The sequence below is a fragment of the Melopsittacus undulatus genome, chromosome 4 (assembly GCF_012275295.1).
Source record: "Melopsittacus undulatus isolate bMelUnd1 chromosome 4, bMelUnd1.mat.Z, whole genome shotgun sequence".
Lineage (NCBI taxonomy): Eukaryota > Metazoa > Chordata > Aves > Psittaciformes > Psittaculidae > Melopsittacus > Melopsittacus undulatus.
In genome coordinates, this window is record NC_047530.1 from 42,939,832 (window position 1) to 42,955,374 (window position 15,543).

The 15,543-nt window shown below is 37.9% G+C and overlaps 1 protein-coding gene across 5 annotated transcripts in view; it reads left to right on the plus strand.

Moving 5' to 3' along the window:
• Positions 1-15,543, plus strand: part of STXBP6 (syntaxin binding protein 6) — a 106,868-nt gene that overhangs the window by 72,663 nt on the left and 18,662 nt on the right. For all 5 annotated transcript variants that reach the window (XM_034062461.1, XM_005149290.3, XM_031049109.2 and 2 more), the window contains exons 3-4: positions 6,299-6,429; positions 8,241-8,406. In XM_034062461.1, coding sequence (XP_033918352.1) covers positions 6,299-6,429; positions 8,241-8,406 — 297 coding nt within the window. The remainder of the gene's footprint in view (positions 1-6,298; positions 6,430-8,240; positions 8,407-15,543) is intronic.

A 15,543-nucleotide genomic window follows, 5' to 3' on the forward strand; every position in this document is an offset into this window, starting at 1 on the left:
TTGAGTAGCAATTGGACGTAGAAGCAGAAGTGCCACTATTTTTTTCAATGGTCAGAAATCGCAGATCAGCCTAACTGGTAGCCATAGCTGACTAGGGTTGTGTACGTGACTGTCAGAACTATAGTCAATGAGCTTTTTGCAAGTTTGAGAGATCTTTTCTCCTTGGTGGCTGGGGAGTGAAGGAGCTTGCAAGATGAAAATTAGATGTAATTTTACAAACAGAAGTCTGGAGGGAGAAGACAGCATTTCGATATGTAACTCTAGAGAACTGGGAAGTATAGAGCAATAATTATCTCTTTTGCAGTCTGTTCATAACCTACTTTTTTTCCTAAAGAACTGGCTTGAAAAAATATGCATTTGTGCCACAAATACAGAATTTTACCTATTTCCTAATAAAATCTGTATTGATATTAAATAATATTTTAAACTAAGATGTGCTGCTGCTCTTGAATTCCCTCTTTTTATTCTGACCTGCTTAAAAGCTTTTTAAGAAACTCCTGGCTGTTTTTAGGGTTAGTCTTTCTGTGAAGAGAATAGTTTTGCTTTAGGGCAGTATTTCTTCAAGAACATAGGAAAGATTAAATTCTAGACACAGTAACCATGAAATCACATCATGTCACTTTGCTGTTGAACTCAACATTTTCTTCATCAGAGATCTTTTTTAAAAACAGTGCATTATAAAGTTGGATTTTTTTCCACCATTAATTATTGACAGCCAGCTTGGTGAACATTGCAACATTGGTTATTTGTGAGTTGAGGGATGAGTATCCGCTACCAGGATGATGGAGCTAGGTTTTTTTCAGTGATATCCAGTGATAGGACAAGGGGCAATGGATGTAAACTGGAGCATAGGAGGTTCCATGTGAACATCAGGAAGAACTTCTTTACTGTGAGAGTAACAGAGCACTGGAACAGGTTGCCCAGGGGGGGTGTGGAGTTTCCTGCGTTGGAGATATTCAAGGCCCCCCTGGACAAGTTCCTGTGTGATGTACTCTAGGTTTCCCCGCTCTTGCAGGGGGGGTTGGACTAGATGATCTTTCGAGGTCCCTTCCAACCCTTGGGATTCTGTGATTCTGTGATACAGATAATTATGCTGATCTAACATTAGGTTGATGCACAGTTTTGGATGGAGCTACACAGATAGCCAGTGCCTTCAGCAGACTTCTGCAGGCCCATTCAGGAGTCTCAGTCTGTCATTTTGACAAATGAAATAATGTCATAGAAGAAAATACCTTTTTTATTGATCTTCCTTCTTTTTTTGGGGGGGATGGTTGTCTTTTTTTGGTGTGGGTTTTTTTTGACTGTTTTATTATTTTTTGTTTGGTTGGTTTGGTTTGGTTTTCCTGAAAAGCTTGTGACACAACAGCAATAAAAATTAAGGCTACATGATTTACTAATCTGTGCAGTGCTCAGATTAAAAAAACCCTCTTGTTACAATGTAAGAAGTCGCTGCCTGCTTCAAGACTTTACACATTTTGATTTCTGCCTTCAGTTATTACTTCAGTCATTCAGCACTGTAGAAATGCACTGCAATATGATAAGAACATTTGTGAGGCAGTCAAGCAATTTGTGATAAGATTCCTAGTTACCTAGAGTATGAGTTATTAGATGCACAGGTCCAAATTTAAAGAGCATCCAAAACAAACACAGATACCCAGACTCAAGACTTCAAGGACAGACATTGCTTTTTAAATACACCTTTCAAATCTGATTAAAATAAATAGGAGTTCATAGTACAGTGCTTTAGAGCTTTCAAGCTGCTTCTCAAGGCCAGGTATTTGGGGGTAGATATTTAAGAGATTAAGCATTTTATTATTCTATCTTTTCCATTCAAATAAAGGTACCCTAGAAGACTGAAAAAGTAAAATATATTCTGGCCTGCAGATTGGGCTTTAGTCTCCCTTAGCTTTCTGTGTGAAGAGCTGCATTGATTTGCTGCTTAAGATGCTAGACATGCATGTGGTATTGGATTCTAGCTGAGGTCTGGAATTCAGATACATTTGTTTTAGTGTGTTCCACATGATAACAGTGACTTTTCTGACTGTCACAGCATTCTCTAAAGCTGATTCTGAACTGACTGTTCTGCTCATATTCTCTGATCTGCTTTTGAAATATTTCACTTAAATACATGCCTCTCAAGTCTTAACAACCTCTCTGAAGCTTAACACTATAACTTTATATTTACAATATAAAATGGTAATGATGTCTTCAGTCCCAGAAGAAATGTTATGTATGTTAATATAGTGTTAAAAATCAAAACCAAATCTCACAGTGTCTTCCATCATAAATTGCTGTAGCTGTTTTCTCACATTCTTTCTTTCTCTACCAATAACTGTATTCTTTAAAAAATAAAATAAAAATAGAAACTAAAAAAGCTTCCTTATTCGCATCTGATTACATACAGAAGTACCATATGGACCTACCATCTATTGATGGGTGCCAAATAAATATACTTTGTCCACACTATTACAGCTTCAGATTTTGAAGGCATAGTGTTAAGTTCTGTTATAAACAAACAAACAAAGGCAAAGGAAACAAAGCAATCCCACCTAAAATTGAAGCGTAACTTGAATATTGTCTTTTATTTTCTTAAGGTCAATAATACATGTGGAAGATTTTAGCTAACTCATCTGAATGACTTGTCAGAGGACGTATGGCTAGGAGCATGTAATTGCTTCCAGGTTTTTTTTTCAGATTTAAGAATATACTTTTTACATGTTTGCAGGGTAGCGCCCACTCAGTATTTTGTGTGGAAGTGTTCTAGTTTGCAGAGCAACATAATGAGCAGCTAGTGAGGATGGTTTTTCTCAGCTGCCAAAGGGTTTCACAGAGTTGTAATGACTGCCGTATTACTGTCAAGCTGTCAGGGAGTAAATGAAGGTTTTAAAGTGTGTATTGTGGGGGTTTGGGTAGCTGGTTTTTTCTTTGATTTTTTTTTTTTTTTTTTTAATGTTTGAGAAATGATAGCTTTTTCCTGAAATACCAAGACACAAGAGGTGAAATGCAACTAGATCTGTTTGACTGTGCACAGTAATTGTGAGACCTAAAGGGAACACTGCTGTTTTTCCAGGAGGAGCACATTAGCTAACTTGAGACTGAAATTCTACCTAAAACAGCTGAAATACCCAAGATCCTTATAAGCTTTTCCAGTGTAGAGCAGCTCTCTTGGACTCTGCCAGAGCTGCTGTGTGGTAGATGATAGAGAAACAGTCATCCAATCAAGATGTTTTTATAGTCAATCACCAATAGAGTTGCTGAGGTTCAGGCACTTAATGTGATCTTCTTTTGCTGAAGTACAAAGCACTGATGGCTGCAGATTAAAACAAAGCTGCTGATCATTGATTATTAAAAGTGCTATGTGGAGAAGTCTGGAGATGCTGATGTTGAGATTAGGTATTTGGTGGTTTAACTATCATATCTGTAAATTTGATATTTTTACTTTGAAATATGCAGTGACTACTGTTTTCAAGAGCACTAGAATGTATGTCTTGTAGAAGCCTTTTGAGCAGTGAGAAATTTGCTGTATTAAACTTTAATCTCATAACTGATTTTCCATGAGACTGAGAGGGTAAAAGGAGGTATAACACTTGATAAATAATTTGTCTGTCTAATGCTTCCTAGGTTTGAAGGCTTTGTTTTGTTACTAGTGTTATTTTTATATGTGACTTCTATATAGTATTGCACATATTTTCATTTTAATACACGCTTCATTCGGCAGTAGATTATTGCCTGTTTCTCTTGGAAAGGGAAAAATCCACAGACCACAAAACTTGAGCCATTATATAGCCTTCTGTTAATACTGCTTTGTAGATAATATGTGGAACATAGTCTAGTGGAATGCTATAGAACCTGCCAGAGTGCTCATTGGAGTTAACAAAAAAGACATGACAAATGTTAGGCTGCATTTAGGGAAGGTAAGGACATAAGTTTGTGGTCTGCTTGTGTAACTTTAAATTTGTTTCCTACACAGCGGTATATAAATTTGCAGCAAAAGCTGAACCTGTGTATATACTGTGTAAGTATGGATAGGATGCCTGTCACCTCTGTTTTGTTACTGTTAGGCTTGGGTACATAGGTCATTGAGCAATCGAAGAATCTTTAATACCAATATCACTTCTTAGTAATATCTAGTCTTTGCATTTCAGTAGTTCTTCTGATTTAATTTTGCTGCTACCTTTCTGATGCTATGTTATTTTCTCTGTTCTGTACTGTTTAACGTGTGATTCTGAATTGCATACTGCACTGATTTGGTTCTTAGTGCTTCAACTGCTGATGAAGAGACTTCTGGCAATCTTTTTATTACATTCTTATTAATAGTCTGTTCAATATATTGAGTTCAGCTACTTTCTACTTCATGCTTTTTACTTCAGTGTAACTTCTTAAAACAATTGTCTGCTATGTGGAATATTAATATCAGATTTTTTTTACCTACTAAAATTTCCTTGGAAATTCACTTTCTGCTTATCAAATGAAGCTCTCTTAAAGGTGCTTGGACTTTCACATGTACAGATGCACACACACTAAACTGGAAATGTGTAAGTCTGAGATACTGAAATGAGCTTTTATATTAATGTGCATTTGTCCTAATCTATTCCAAAGTACATTTAATATCTAGACAGTGATCTGTGCATTGGTAAGTTTTCATTAGTTGAACAAACAATGAATGAGAATAGTGAGACACATTATTAACTTTTCAACATTATGGAATGATGAGATATTACACCAATATTCACTTACTGTGTAACTGTACCCCTGAGTGCAGAAGTGCATGCAGCATGCATCTTCTGAGTGGGCAGACTCTTAGCTTTCCCGATTATTTGGGTAAAAGAGTGCACAAAATCAAGCAATCTTATTCAAATCTTGTTTATTTTAAAAGCCTTATTTAACTGCTAGTATTTAATAGCAGAGAGAAGTGACTTTTCCAATAATACTTTTTTTGGAGAGCTGTATCAGTGAAGAGCAGAGATGTCTTCTACACACACAGATTTTTTGTATGTGTGTGTTCTCCTTTCTTGAATTCTAAGAAGAGATTAATTGAGGCTGAGTGTGAGAAACCTCAGCTAAACAGCGTGGGGGAAAACAGAACAGTAAGATGATTGTAAAAAAAGCAGATGGCAAGACCTTTGTTTTAGTTCTCTTTTTTACAGGGTATTGTCAACTTAAGCTGATAATGTCTCTAATATATCTGATTTTCAATAGTATAATACTCATTGGGCATCATACCATCATTCTGACAATGGGGAACGTAGTTTTCAGTACATTATCCAGAAAAGGGCATGTGTTCCACTGTGACCTTTCAGAATCAGTGATGTGTTTACTTTGTGGGACGTTATAGAAAATACACCAGTAAATCAGCTACTGTTAAAGTGAACTAAACATCATGTTCCTGAAACATTAAGCCTGTTGGTTCCATTGATATGCTGGAGGGAAGGAATGCCATCCAGAGGGACCTTGACACCCTTGTGAGGTGGGCTGATGTCAACCTCATGACATTTAACCACCCCAAGTGTAAGGTCCTGCACCTGGGTTGGAGCAATCCCAGGCACAGCTACAGGTTGGGCAAAAAGGAAATTCAAAGCAGCCCTGCAGAGAAGGACTTGGGGGTGTTGGTTGATGAGAAAATGAACATGAGCCAGCAGTGTGTGCTTACAGCCCAGAAAGCCAACCGTATTCTGGGCTGCATCAAAAGGAGCGTGACCAGCAGGTCGAAGGAGGTGATTCTGCCCCTCTACTCTCATGAGACCTCACTTGGAATATTGTGTGCAGTTCTGGTGTCCTCAACATAAAAAGGACATGGAACTGTTGGAACAAGTCCAGAGGAGGGCCACGAGGATGGTCGGGGGACTGGATCACCTCCCATATGAAGACAGGCTGAGAAAGTTGGGGCTGTTCAGCCTGGAGAAGAGAAGGCTGCGTAGAGACCTCATAGCAGCCTTCCAGTATCTGTAGGGGGCCTGCAGGGATGCTGGAGAGGGACTCTTCATTAGGGACTGTAGTGATAGGACAAGGGGTAATGGGTTGAAACATAAACAGCAGAGGTTTAGACTGGGTATAAGGAAGAAATTCTTTACTGTTTGTGTGATGAGGTACTGGAATGGGTTGCCCAGGGAGGTAGTAAATGCTCCATCTCTGGCAGTGTTCAAGGCCAGGTTGGATGAAGCCTTGGATGATATGGTTTAGTGTGAGGTGTCCCTGCCCATGGCAGAGGGGTTGGAACTAGATGATCTTAAGGTCCTTTCGAACCCTAACTATTCTATGATTCTATTTCAGTTACATACTTTTTCTTTTATATGTTTAGTGACAAACAAGAAACCAGCTCAAGCATCTATTACAAAGGTGAAGCAATTTGAAGGCTCTACATCTTTTGTCAGGAGGACACAGTGGATGCTCGAGCAGCTTCGTCAGGTTAATGGTATAGACCCTAATCGGGTGAGTTTGAACAGTTCTAAAAGAAGAAAATTAAGCTCTTGTATAACTGATTCGTGAGTCAGGCATTCTCTCACTATTTAAAAGGCATCTGGAAAGTTAGGATATGGGTTTAAGTCCAGATTCCCAAAGAAGAAATAAATCAATGCAATATGTGAAATAGATTTTTAATGGTAAAGGTGGGAGGAGGCCAAAGCTTATATTCATATGTGTTTTCTCTCTTCTTGCCTTACCCTACTTTTCTTCCTACCCTCTCTTCTTTGTAAGGAGAAAAATAAGAGCCTTGTTTGCCTTGTCTTCAGCTATAAGCCTCTTGGGGTCCCTTTTGGCCTGCAGCTGGGTTGTAAGATAGAGTGTTAAGTAAAAGCAAGGACACGAGAGTTTGCTGAAGTTCAAGTTTGTGAAACACTGTGAACCTCTCATTTTTTTCTAGCATAGTTCTGCCCTCAGATCTCTCTCCATTTCTTACCTTTTTATACAAAGGATGGTGGTGTGGTTTACTTTACAGTGACACGCGAAAACCAGTTTAGACCAAACCAAACAAACCACCAAAAATAAAACAAACTAACAACATTCCCTCCCTCCCTTCACCAGCTGGTTCTGGGATTATTTTATCAATGTGGAATACACAGTCCACTTTGACCTCTCAAGACAAAGTTGTACTAACATATAATAAGCTCATAAATACAAATCTTCAGTAGTAAATTATCAAAATTAGAATTTAGGAATGTGGCCTATATTAAGCAATCACAAAATGACTTAATTGTGTTCATTGTACAGGAAAGTGTGACTACCCTCCTTGGTTTGTTCAAAGCTATGCTCTGATCAGCTACCTAAGCATCCTGACATTGGTACACCAAATTCTGTTACCACCCAGTACAGTCTTCTGTACAAAAAAGAAGCCCTTTGGCCACTGCCCTGTGAAATGCAGGGGGTGGAATTTTATTTTCTCTGGATAAAGGGACAAAGAAAATGAGAGCAATTAAAAATAGATAATGGATCTGAGGCTTAGGGCCTTTCCCAGCATCTGGTGTGCAGCTATGTAAATAAGAGATACTTGAGATTCAGATTGAAAGTCCTATCAAGTTCTTAAACTTAGACATGTTCCTTTCAAACTTGTCTTGCTGTAAATTCCCAGTGTCATCAATTCAAAAAAAGCATTTACTAGATTAGATTACAAAATTGTGTTTAGCAAATACTGCTAAATATACAGCAGTACTTCTTGCATAAATCCATTTATTTCAGTAGTTGCTGCATGGTATAGAGCTGGGCTGTGATTTCTTCTTGGAGTGCTCTTTTGTTCACGTGATGCCGAGACCTATGTGACAATTTGATAACATGTTAAACAGAATAACTAACAAAAGTAAATTGCTATATGTTTTCCTTCTTTGGTTTGACATCAAGAGCAGAAGCACATCTTCTTAAAATATAATATGAAAGTAGATTTTGTGCTAAAGCACAAATCCTTGCATAATACAGAAGACAAATATGTATTTGTAGATATATAGTTAAAATTTCATTTCTTATGAGAATGAGATTCCAATTTTAAATGTCTTTTTGTTTTCAGGGTTTTTTTCATAGGTGAATATTCCTCATTAAAAATACCTGCAAGAAAAAGCCTTCCTGTTTGTTCTTTTTGCATCCAGAAATATACAAAGGAAAAATGATCCCATGACAGTCTTGAGTTGCATGAACTTTTTGCTTTTCCAGCATAATACCTTTTTAAAATTAGTAGATCTGTTTTTCCCAAGTCATTTATAAAACTGAAATAAGAGTAGTGTGTGATTTTTTTTATTTTATTTTTTTTCTTCTAGGATTCCCCAGAATTTGATCTACTATTTGAAAATGCTTTTGACCAATGGGTAGCAAGCACAGCTTCAGAAAAGTGCACATTTTTTCAGATTCTACATTCCACTTGTCAGCGATACCTTACAGACAAGAAGCCAGAATTTATCAACTGCCAATCTAAAATTATGGGAGGTAAGTCAATTGAAGCTGGAGTACTTGGTGCAGTTGGGCACTAAATGATTTCCACGTGAGTTATTCTGTTTTGAAATGAGCCTAACTGCATCTTGAAATCATGGGTCTGAATATGCTAACTTAGAAGTAAAGTTCTAGGCTTCAGCGTTTCTTCATCAAGCCCTGCTTCAGACTCTTCCACTGTGATTGCTTCTCTAGTCTTCAGTTCTAGAGGCAACATCCCCTACCCACCTTGCGAGAAGTCATTCTCCTCTCTCTTTTTGGCAACCTCGGTTTTGATCTGTCTCCCTACTTTTGTTCATTCAGAAACATTTCTGGGTGGCTTTAAATACTTCCTACTAAAGCCTGTTCTGCATAGCCATTTCCTCACAAGTCTATGAAAAAGTAGTTATTTCTAAACTTCCAGTGGTCTTTGGGGAGTTACTTTGATCTTGACAGAAATCAGCTTGTTTAGAGTTCTGTTATTTTTCATAAGTCATATATATTAAGGTGGATTTCTGGGATTAGACTAAAAAACATCTGGTTACGTAAAAAAAGTGTGGTCAATATGTGAAATTGGTATTCACCATCCACTTTATTATTAGGGGAGCATTTTCACAAAATATCCTTTAGGAAAATAAACTGGTTCAGTTGTTCCTTTAAACTGAAATTTCTGAGAAGTCTCCTTTTTGTCTGCTCTAAACCAGATTTTTTTTTTTATTCTTATACCATCTGAGTTCTTCACAGCTGAAATAAGAAATTGTTTTTCTGTTTCTCATTGAGTCTCCAAACTGTAGAAAAAAGTGTAAGCTGACTTGGGGCTTTGTTTAGTTGTTGTTTCTCCCCCCATCCCAATATACTTCAGTTGTAAATATAGAGAAGCTTACTCAGGTGTTTTCCAGTAGTTCCTCTCTTATAAATCTAGAATATATTCCTGTATGCTGTTACCAGAACTATATTTCGTCCTTCCACCTTCATATGTTCTTTTTCTGGCTGTTATTTTGTCTTGCATCCCTTTGCTCTAAAACACTAAAGGTAAACTTAGGAAGGGAAGAATCATCTCCAGTTTACACTTTAACTACTGACACTGAGGTTACCAGTAGCTTTGTGGTCGTAAGTCAGAACTGTTCTGTCAATCATCCTTTTATTTTACTATTCTCAAACTAAGAAAAAAGGCACAGTTTATTGTAAACTTCCTCTTCTCATTTTTTCCCTTCCACGTTAACTAGGATTTCCTTTGTTTTATTTCTTGTGTGGTGAGGAGGAGGGAGGAGTAATTTCTGCATTTATGGGAGAAGATACCCTCTGCAATTTTTTTCATTTCATATGGAAGAACACATTCGTACGGAAGCCTTTGTTTGTCATCCGTTTGCTCGTGATGCTCACTCCCATCCTTCCTGCCAATAAGTCAGTATTAATAAACCACCTGACATTTGAGCCTCTGAAGGTTTTACTCTCATGTAAGATGGACCTGTCCGAAGTTGAGTTCCTCATTCAACTGACCCAGATATCAACATTTTATCCTAAACAAGTGTCATTAGTGGAGGGGGCAGGGGGAAGAATGCCATTTAGGTTCATAGACTTCTGCTTGACTTTTGCATTTACTTTTTTAACATTCACTAGACCCAGCTGTGTCACATAAAGCTTACCCGTGTTCTCTCTTTTACAACTTTGTAGCTGGGCTTATTCAGTTACTGCCTGATAACCACATGGTGACTGTTTTCCATACTCTTTGCCTGTCATTCTGATAGTGCACAGACACAGTACGTGTGTGTACACACACTCTGTGAAGACTACAGATGAGGTATTAGGCCAGGGACTAATAAGTTTCACAGGTACAGTGCTTCTGCTGTTCTTCACACTGCCAACTTCTTCCACGCACTTGGTTACAGGCACACTGTGCGTAAGTTTAAAATTGATAGAAACCAAGTAATAGGTAACCCTAAATTCCAGTGACTTTGTGTGTCAGCCCCAAGCAATGTAAAGTCTACAGAAAAAAAAGTCCTACTTAGTAAATAACCACTATCGATAATTATAAAAGGCAATGCACTCCTTTTGTTGGACGTTGTCTTTAAACAGACTATAGCATCTTAAGTATTTTAATATCTGTTCCTTTCAATATTCAGATTCTTAATGCAACACTGAGTTTTCTATGGAAGTTCTGTATTTATACTATAATTGCAAGCTTTTTTGTGTGTGTTCATGCATACAGATTGTCCTGGTTTGAGCAGTAGCAGTCATTTTTTTTCTCCTTCTTGGTAGCTGGTGCAGTGCTGTGTTTTGACTTTTGGGCTGAACGTTTGCTGATAGCAAGTGTGTTTTGAATTACTGCTCAAATGTTTGGTTTGTCCAAGGCCTTTTCTGAGCTCTTGCTCTGACAGGGAGGAGGGGAGGCTGGGAGGAAGGAGAGACAGGACACCTGACCCAGGCTAGCCAAAGAGGTATTCCATACCATAGCGCGTCATGCCCAGGAGGTAACCGGGAGAAACCTGGAAGGGCTGGAGCTCTGGGGGGATCGAGGAGGTATCGGTTGGTGCTCGGTCGGGCAGGGTGGGGTGAGTTATGGGTTGGTGGCTGGTGAGGTGTTGTATTCTCTTCACTTGTTGTTTGCTTTATCATTATTATTTGTAGTAGTAGTAGCAGCAGTGATTTGTGTTATGCGTTAGCTATTAAACCGTCCTTATCTCAATCCGTGGGGGCTACATTCTTTGGATTCTCCTTCCTAACTCTCCGGGAGTTGGGGGAGCAAGGGGGGGAGTGAGTGAACGAACTGTGCGGATTTGGTTTACACCACGACACATAAATTCTTGCTCAGTTCTGGAAGCATTGTTCTCACACCCGTACTGGTATTTGTTGAAAATACAGGTAATTAATACAGGTAATTAATTATGGGAAAAAAATTGATTTAATTAGTTTTTCAAACCATTTTTTTGAATTGTGGAAAAAGAGAATTTTTCTTTCGTTTAGCAGTTTTCCTAATGTTCTGATATACATGGGGATATATTTCACTAATCTTTTCATCATCTTCAGAATTTTTTTGTACTACTTTATATTTATATTTATCTGTTGGAGCCATGTTGCTTCCAGTTATTGATTAAAAAAAAATAAATGCCATAGCAGCTTTGAGATAGAATAGTTTGGGTTGGAAGAGACCTTAAAGACCACCCTGTTCCAACCTCCCTGCCATGGGCACCAGCATGTTCCACTAGACCAGGCTGCTCAGAGTGCCATCCAACCTGGCCTTGAACACTGCCAGGGATGGGGCAGCCACAGCTTCTCTGGGCAACCTGTTCCAGTGCCTCAACACTCTCATAGTAAAGAATGTCTAATCTACCCTCTAATGTCTAACCTACCCTCTTTCAGTTTAAAGCCATTCCCCCCGTCATATAACCACATGCCCTTGTAGCAAGTTCCTCTCCCTATTTCTTGTAGTCCCCAGTTAAAGCAGATCTCCTTGGTAATATGTAATGCTGTGAAATTAGTTCAGGCACAGGTTTGTTATTACTCCATTTGAGGCAAATGAAGTAATTAATTAACCCAAAGAAACACCATTGACTTCAGAAGCTGTTCTGTGAGTTGGTAGTTGGCAAGCACAGACACTGGGGAGGTACTTGCAGTTCTGCTAGTAATCATTTGAAGCCCAGGGATGGGTCAGTGTGTATCAAAACCCATTTAGTCAGAGACCTACAGTGTCAGAGTTCTTATGGAAAGTACAGTGAAATACATTGTCAATCTCAAATTCATCCTGACTGAAAGAAGTAAGGTGCAGCTGTAGTCAAGCAGCCCAAGGGACCTGATTATATAGCTTCAAATTTATTAAATTCAGTTCAGAATTTGCAACTTCGTGGGGTTTTCTTTGTTTTGGAGGTGTATTTTGCTAATTAGCCAAAGCAGTATATTCAGATCATTCTTAAACTTTAGGACAGTGAGATTTCAGATGAAGCATGTCACTTCATCCCCTTCTACAATGTAGCCTTTACATTTTAAGTGATGTTCTTATGAACTTTCTGGGAGATTTGAACAGAAATATTCTGTTGGGGTGGTTAGTCACTTTAACTTCTAATACCCAACAAACACATTTTAAGTATTAGAATATATACATGGATGCACCCATATGCTTATGTATGTAATGATACAGATAAGTGCATCGTGTACATAATGTGTGTCTTGTAACTAATGCATATTTTCAAAAACAAAACAAAAAAAAATTACACCAAAGAGCACTTCCTCCCAGTGGAATGAAGATGAAAGAACTTGAAGGGCTTGTTTACAAGCTTATCTTATTGAGCCTTATTCCTTTCTAAAGGGAAGAAGGGAAGAAAGTGAAATTCATGCTGCTTCTGTTTCTGCAGGAAGAGCTTAGGAGCTTAGCCATAAGTAAACACTGGGTGTCTCTGCGGAACTACAGAACCTCTTTGTTGCTTTCCTCTTTGTGCCTACTCCCCACACACGTACTTCCCCTTACAGGCCAGAACTCTGTAATGTTGTTTTTCAGAACCATTTTTTTCTTTATTTTCATTTGAGTATCATATAAGGATAGTAGGGTAATGCAAGCTAGGCTGTCTTCTGTAACTATTGCTTTTATGTCAGCCATGTAAAAAACAAATTCTTGACATAACATTAGGCTCATACTGCAGACAAATCTTTCTGGATAGAACCCTCAAATACGGCATTTGCAGCTCTTAGAAGTTGAATTCTGGACCTGTAAAAATAAACAGTTGCTGCCACCTTTAGATGTATATTAGAAGTGCATAATCCTTGGAAAGGAGCAAGACCTCAGGTTGAAGGAAGATGATGATGACCTTGCAAGATATTTCATTTGCTTGGTTTGTTTTGTTTTAAGCTTTGTCCCACCTACATGCATTGGTTGTAACAGTCATTTGGTTTTGGCTTGGATTTGGTTTGGTGTTTTCTTTTTCTTTTTTTAATTCTGCTGTGGGGTTGGTTTGTTTTTTGGTTTGGGTTGTTTTTTGTTTTGTTGGGGGGGGGGTTTTGTTTGTTTTTTTTCCTTGCTGGGTTTTTAGTTTGTTGGGGCTTTTTTGGTTTTTTGTTTTCTTTTTACAGCTGATTTAGTTCTGCTGAATTAATTAAAATATTCTTAGAAGTACAAAGTATGGCCATCTTTGCCTCTGTAACCTTTTCTCTGGGACAGCTGGCAAGAGTTATTACTGGCTCATTCTCTTTCTCCTCCAAGTATATATTGCCAGTGTAAGAACGGTAATGAGTACTCTTTTTTTTCATAGGCTGCTGACTCAGATTACCCCATTTGAGAGCCAGTGAGCATATAGTGGTGTTTACTGTACTGTGCAAGCAAAACTTGCTGTTAGGAGTTAGGATGGGAAGATGCTTGCTCCCCTCCGTCCTGTCAATATCTGGTACTTTTTGGTTTCAGGTCTTACCTGATAGCCATTGAAAAATCGTGTAATTTAACATACTGTTCTTGGAGAATTTCACTTCCAAATGAATTCTGAGCAAATGAATTTGACACCACCACCACCACACACACACCCTCAGTCCTGTGACATTCTGTCCCAGCATCAATGCCAGGGGAGGTACATTTGAAACGAAGAAGGTAGGTTTTTCTGAAAGGCATTTGTGACCTCTCAATTTGTCTCTTTATTTTTGTGATATATATTTTTCAGACTTTAATTATTCATTTCTGATTTCTGTAATGTTGACTACACTTTAAACTTCAGTCCTGTATTTTGGAGGAAGGGGGGCAACATCAAAACTGTGTGGTGATGTTGAACCCTAGAAAAAAATCAGTGTATGAATGTAATTGTCTTGAAAAATTTTAGGCAATATCTCATTTTTGTTTTTACTTGAAGATTGATTAGCATTAAAATAACAAAAAGATCAAATGTAGAAGAAAATGAGAAAACACTAAGCTTATAAAAACCCTTCCTTTAATGTGCTGCCTGTGTAAAAACATTGAAAAGATTAGCTATATAAAGATATGAATATAATCATAATTTTTCAATATAAACAAAGATTGGAAGTAATCTATTTTCTTGCTCTTCTGATCGTCAAGCAAACTCATTGAGGCTTTGGGGGTGAATTCGTTGCATAGTTGATCCAGTTTGCCTGTATTACATCCCTTCGGGAAAGTGGTAATGCATACAGCTAGGTAGACCACTGGTCTGATCCCCTCTGGCAGTTCTGTTCACTTCCCTCCTCTATAAATAAAATACAGTTGGTTTATAATTCAGTTCTACTGAATTGCTGCAGTATCTGTAGTGCATTCCAGCACCTTTGAGCTATATGCTTACGTGTATTTTGTTTCACTGCGTCTGTACCTTGATAAATATTTGTCTAGGAAATTGCTTTTAAAATGATTGTATTGTTTATTATGCCTTGCAAGTTACTGCACTGTTTTGGTGCATTCTGCTTGAAAAAGTGCTTTTGTGGATGAAAGTGAACAGCTTGTAAAAATAATGTTGATAGAGAAGTCAGTTTCTTGCATGTCAGTTATGCCATGAGTCTGATTACAGGAGAAGGCACAGTATCACAGTGTTACCTGTGAGAAGTAAAAACTTGTATGGGTCCCATGTTGCATTACATTGAACACATAAAATCACATCCTCCAGCTGTAAAGTTACTGTATGCAATTGCCCAGACTCATGAACTAATGATGAAGTTTCTAAGAAGTTTAAAGCATCTTTGAAATGCTTGCTGTGGGTAGCTGATATTCTGTGCTTCCCTAAAGAAAATTGCAGATAAGTAAGCTGAAGAGAAGTTAATTTTTTTCTTCTTTACTGATTGACTGCTTTTAGCACACCTCAGTTACTATATATTCAATTTGTCACTCCTGTAAGCCCGCCTCAAGGATTACTTGAGGTGCTTCTTACCCCAGAGGTAAATTTATCTTGAATGTAATTTATGCTGATTTGGCAAAGCTATCCGCTGCCAGTTTGACCCTGGTTTGTTTTACTGACATATCCTTTACTGTTTCACCTTTCATAACTTCATTAGGTTAGTGGTTGTGATAGCTTTTGAAGGTACAGCTCTGACTTACACATACTCAATATATTTATACATATACAGATGTATTTATGTATAGATAACGTATGTTTGGTTAACACATAAAACATGTTTGGTTTTGTATATGTATTTTAAAAGCATTGGGGTCATTAGTGCTTGCTTAAAATGAGCTGGATG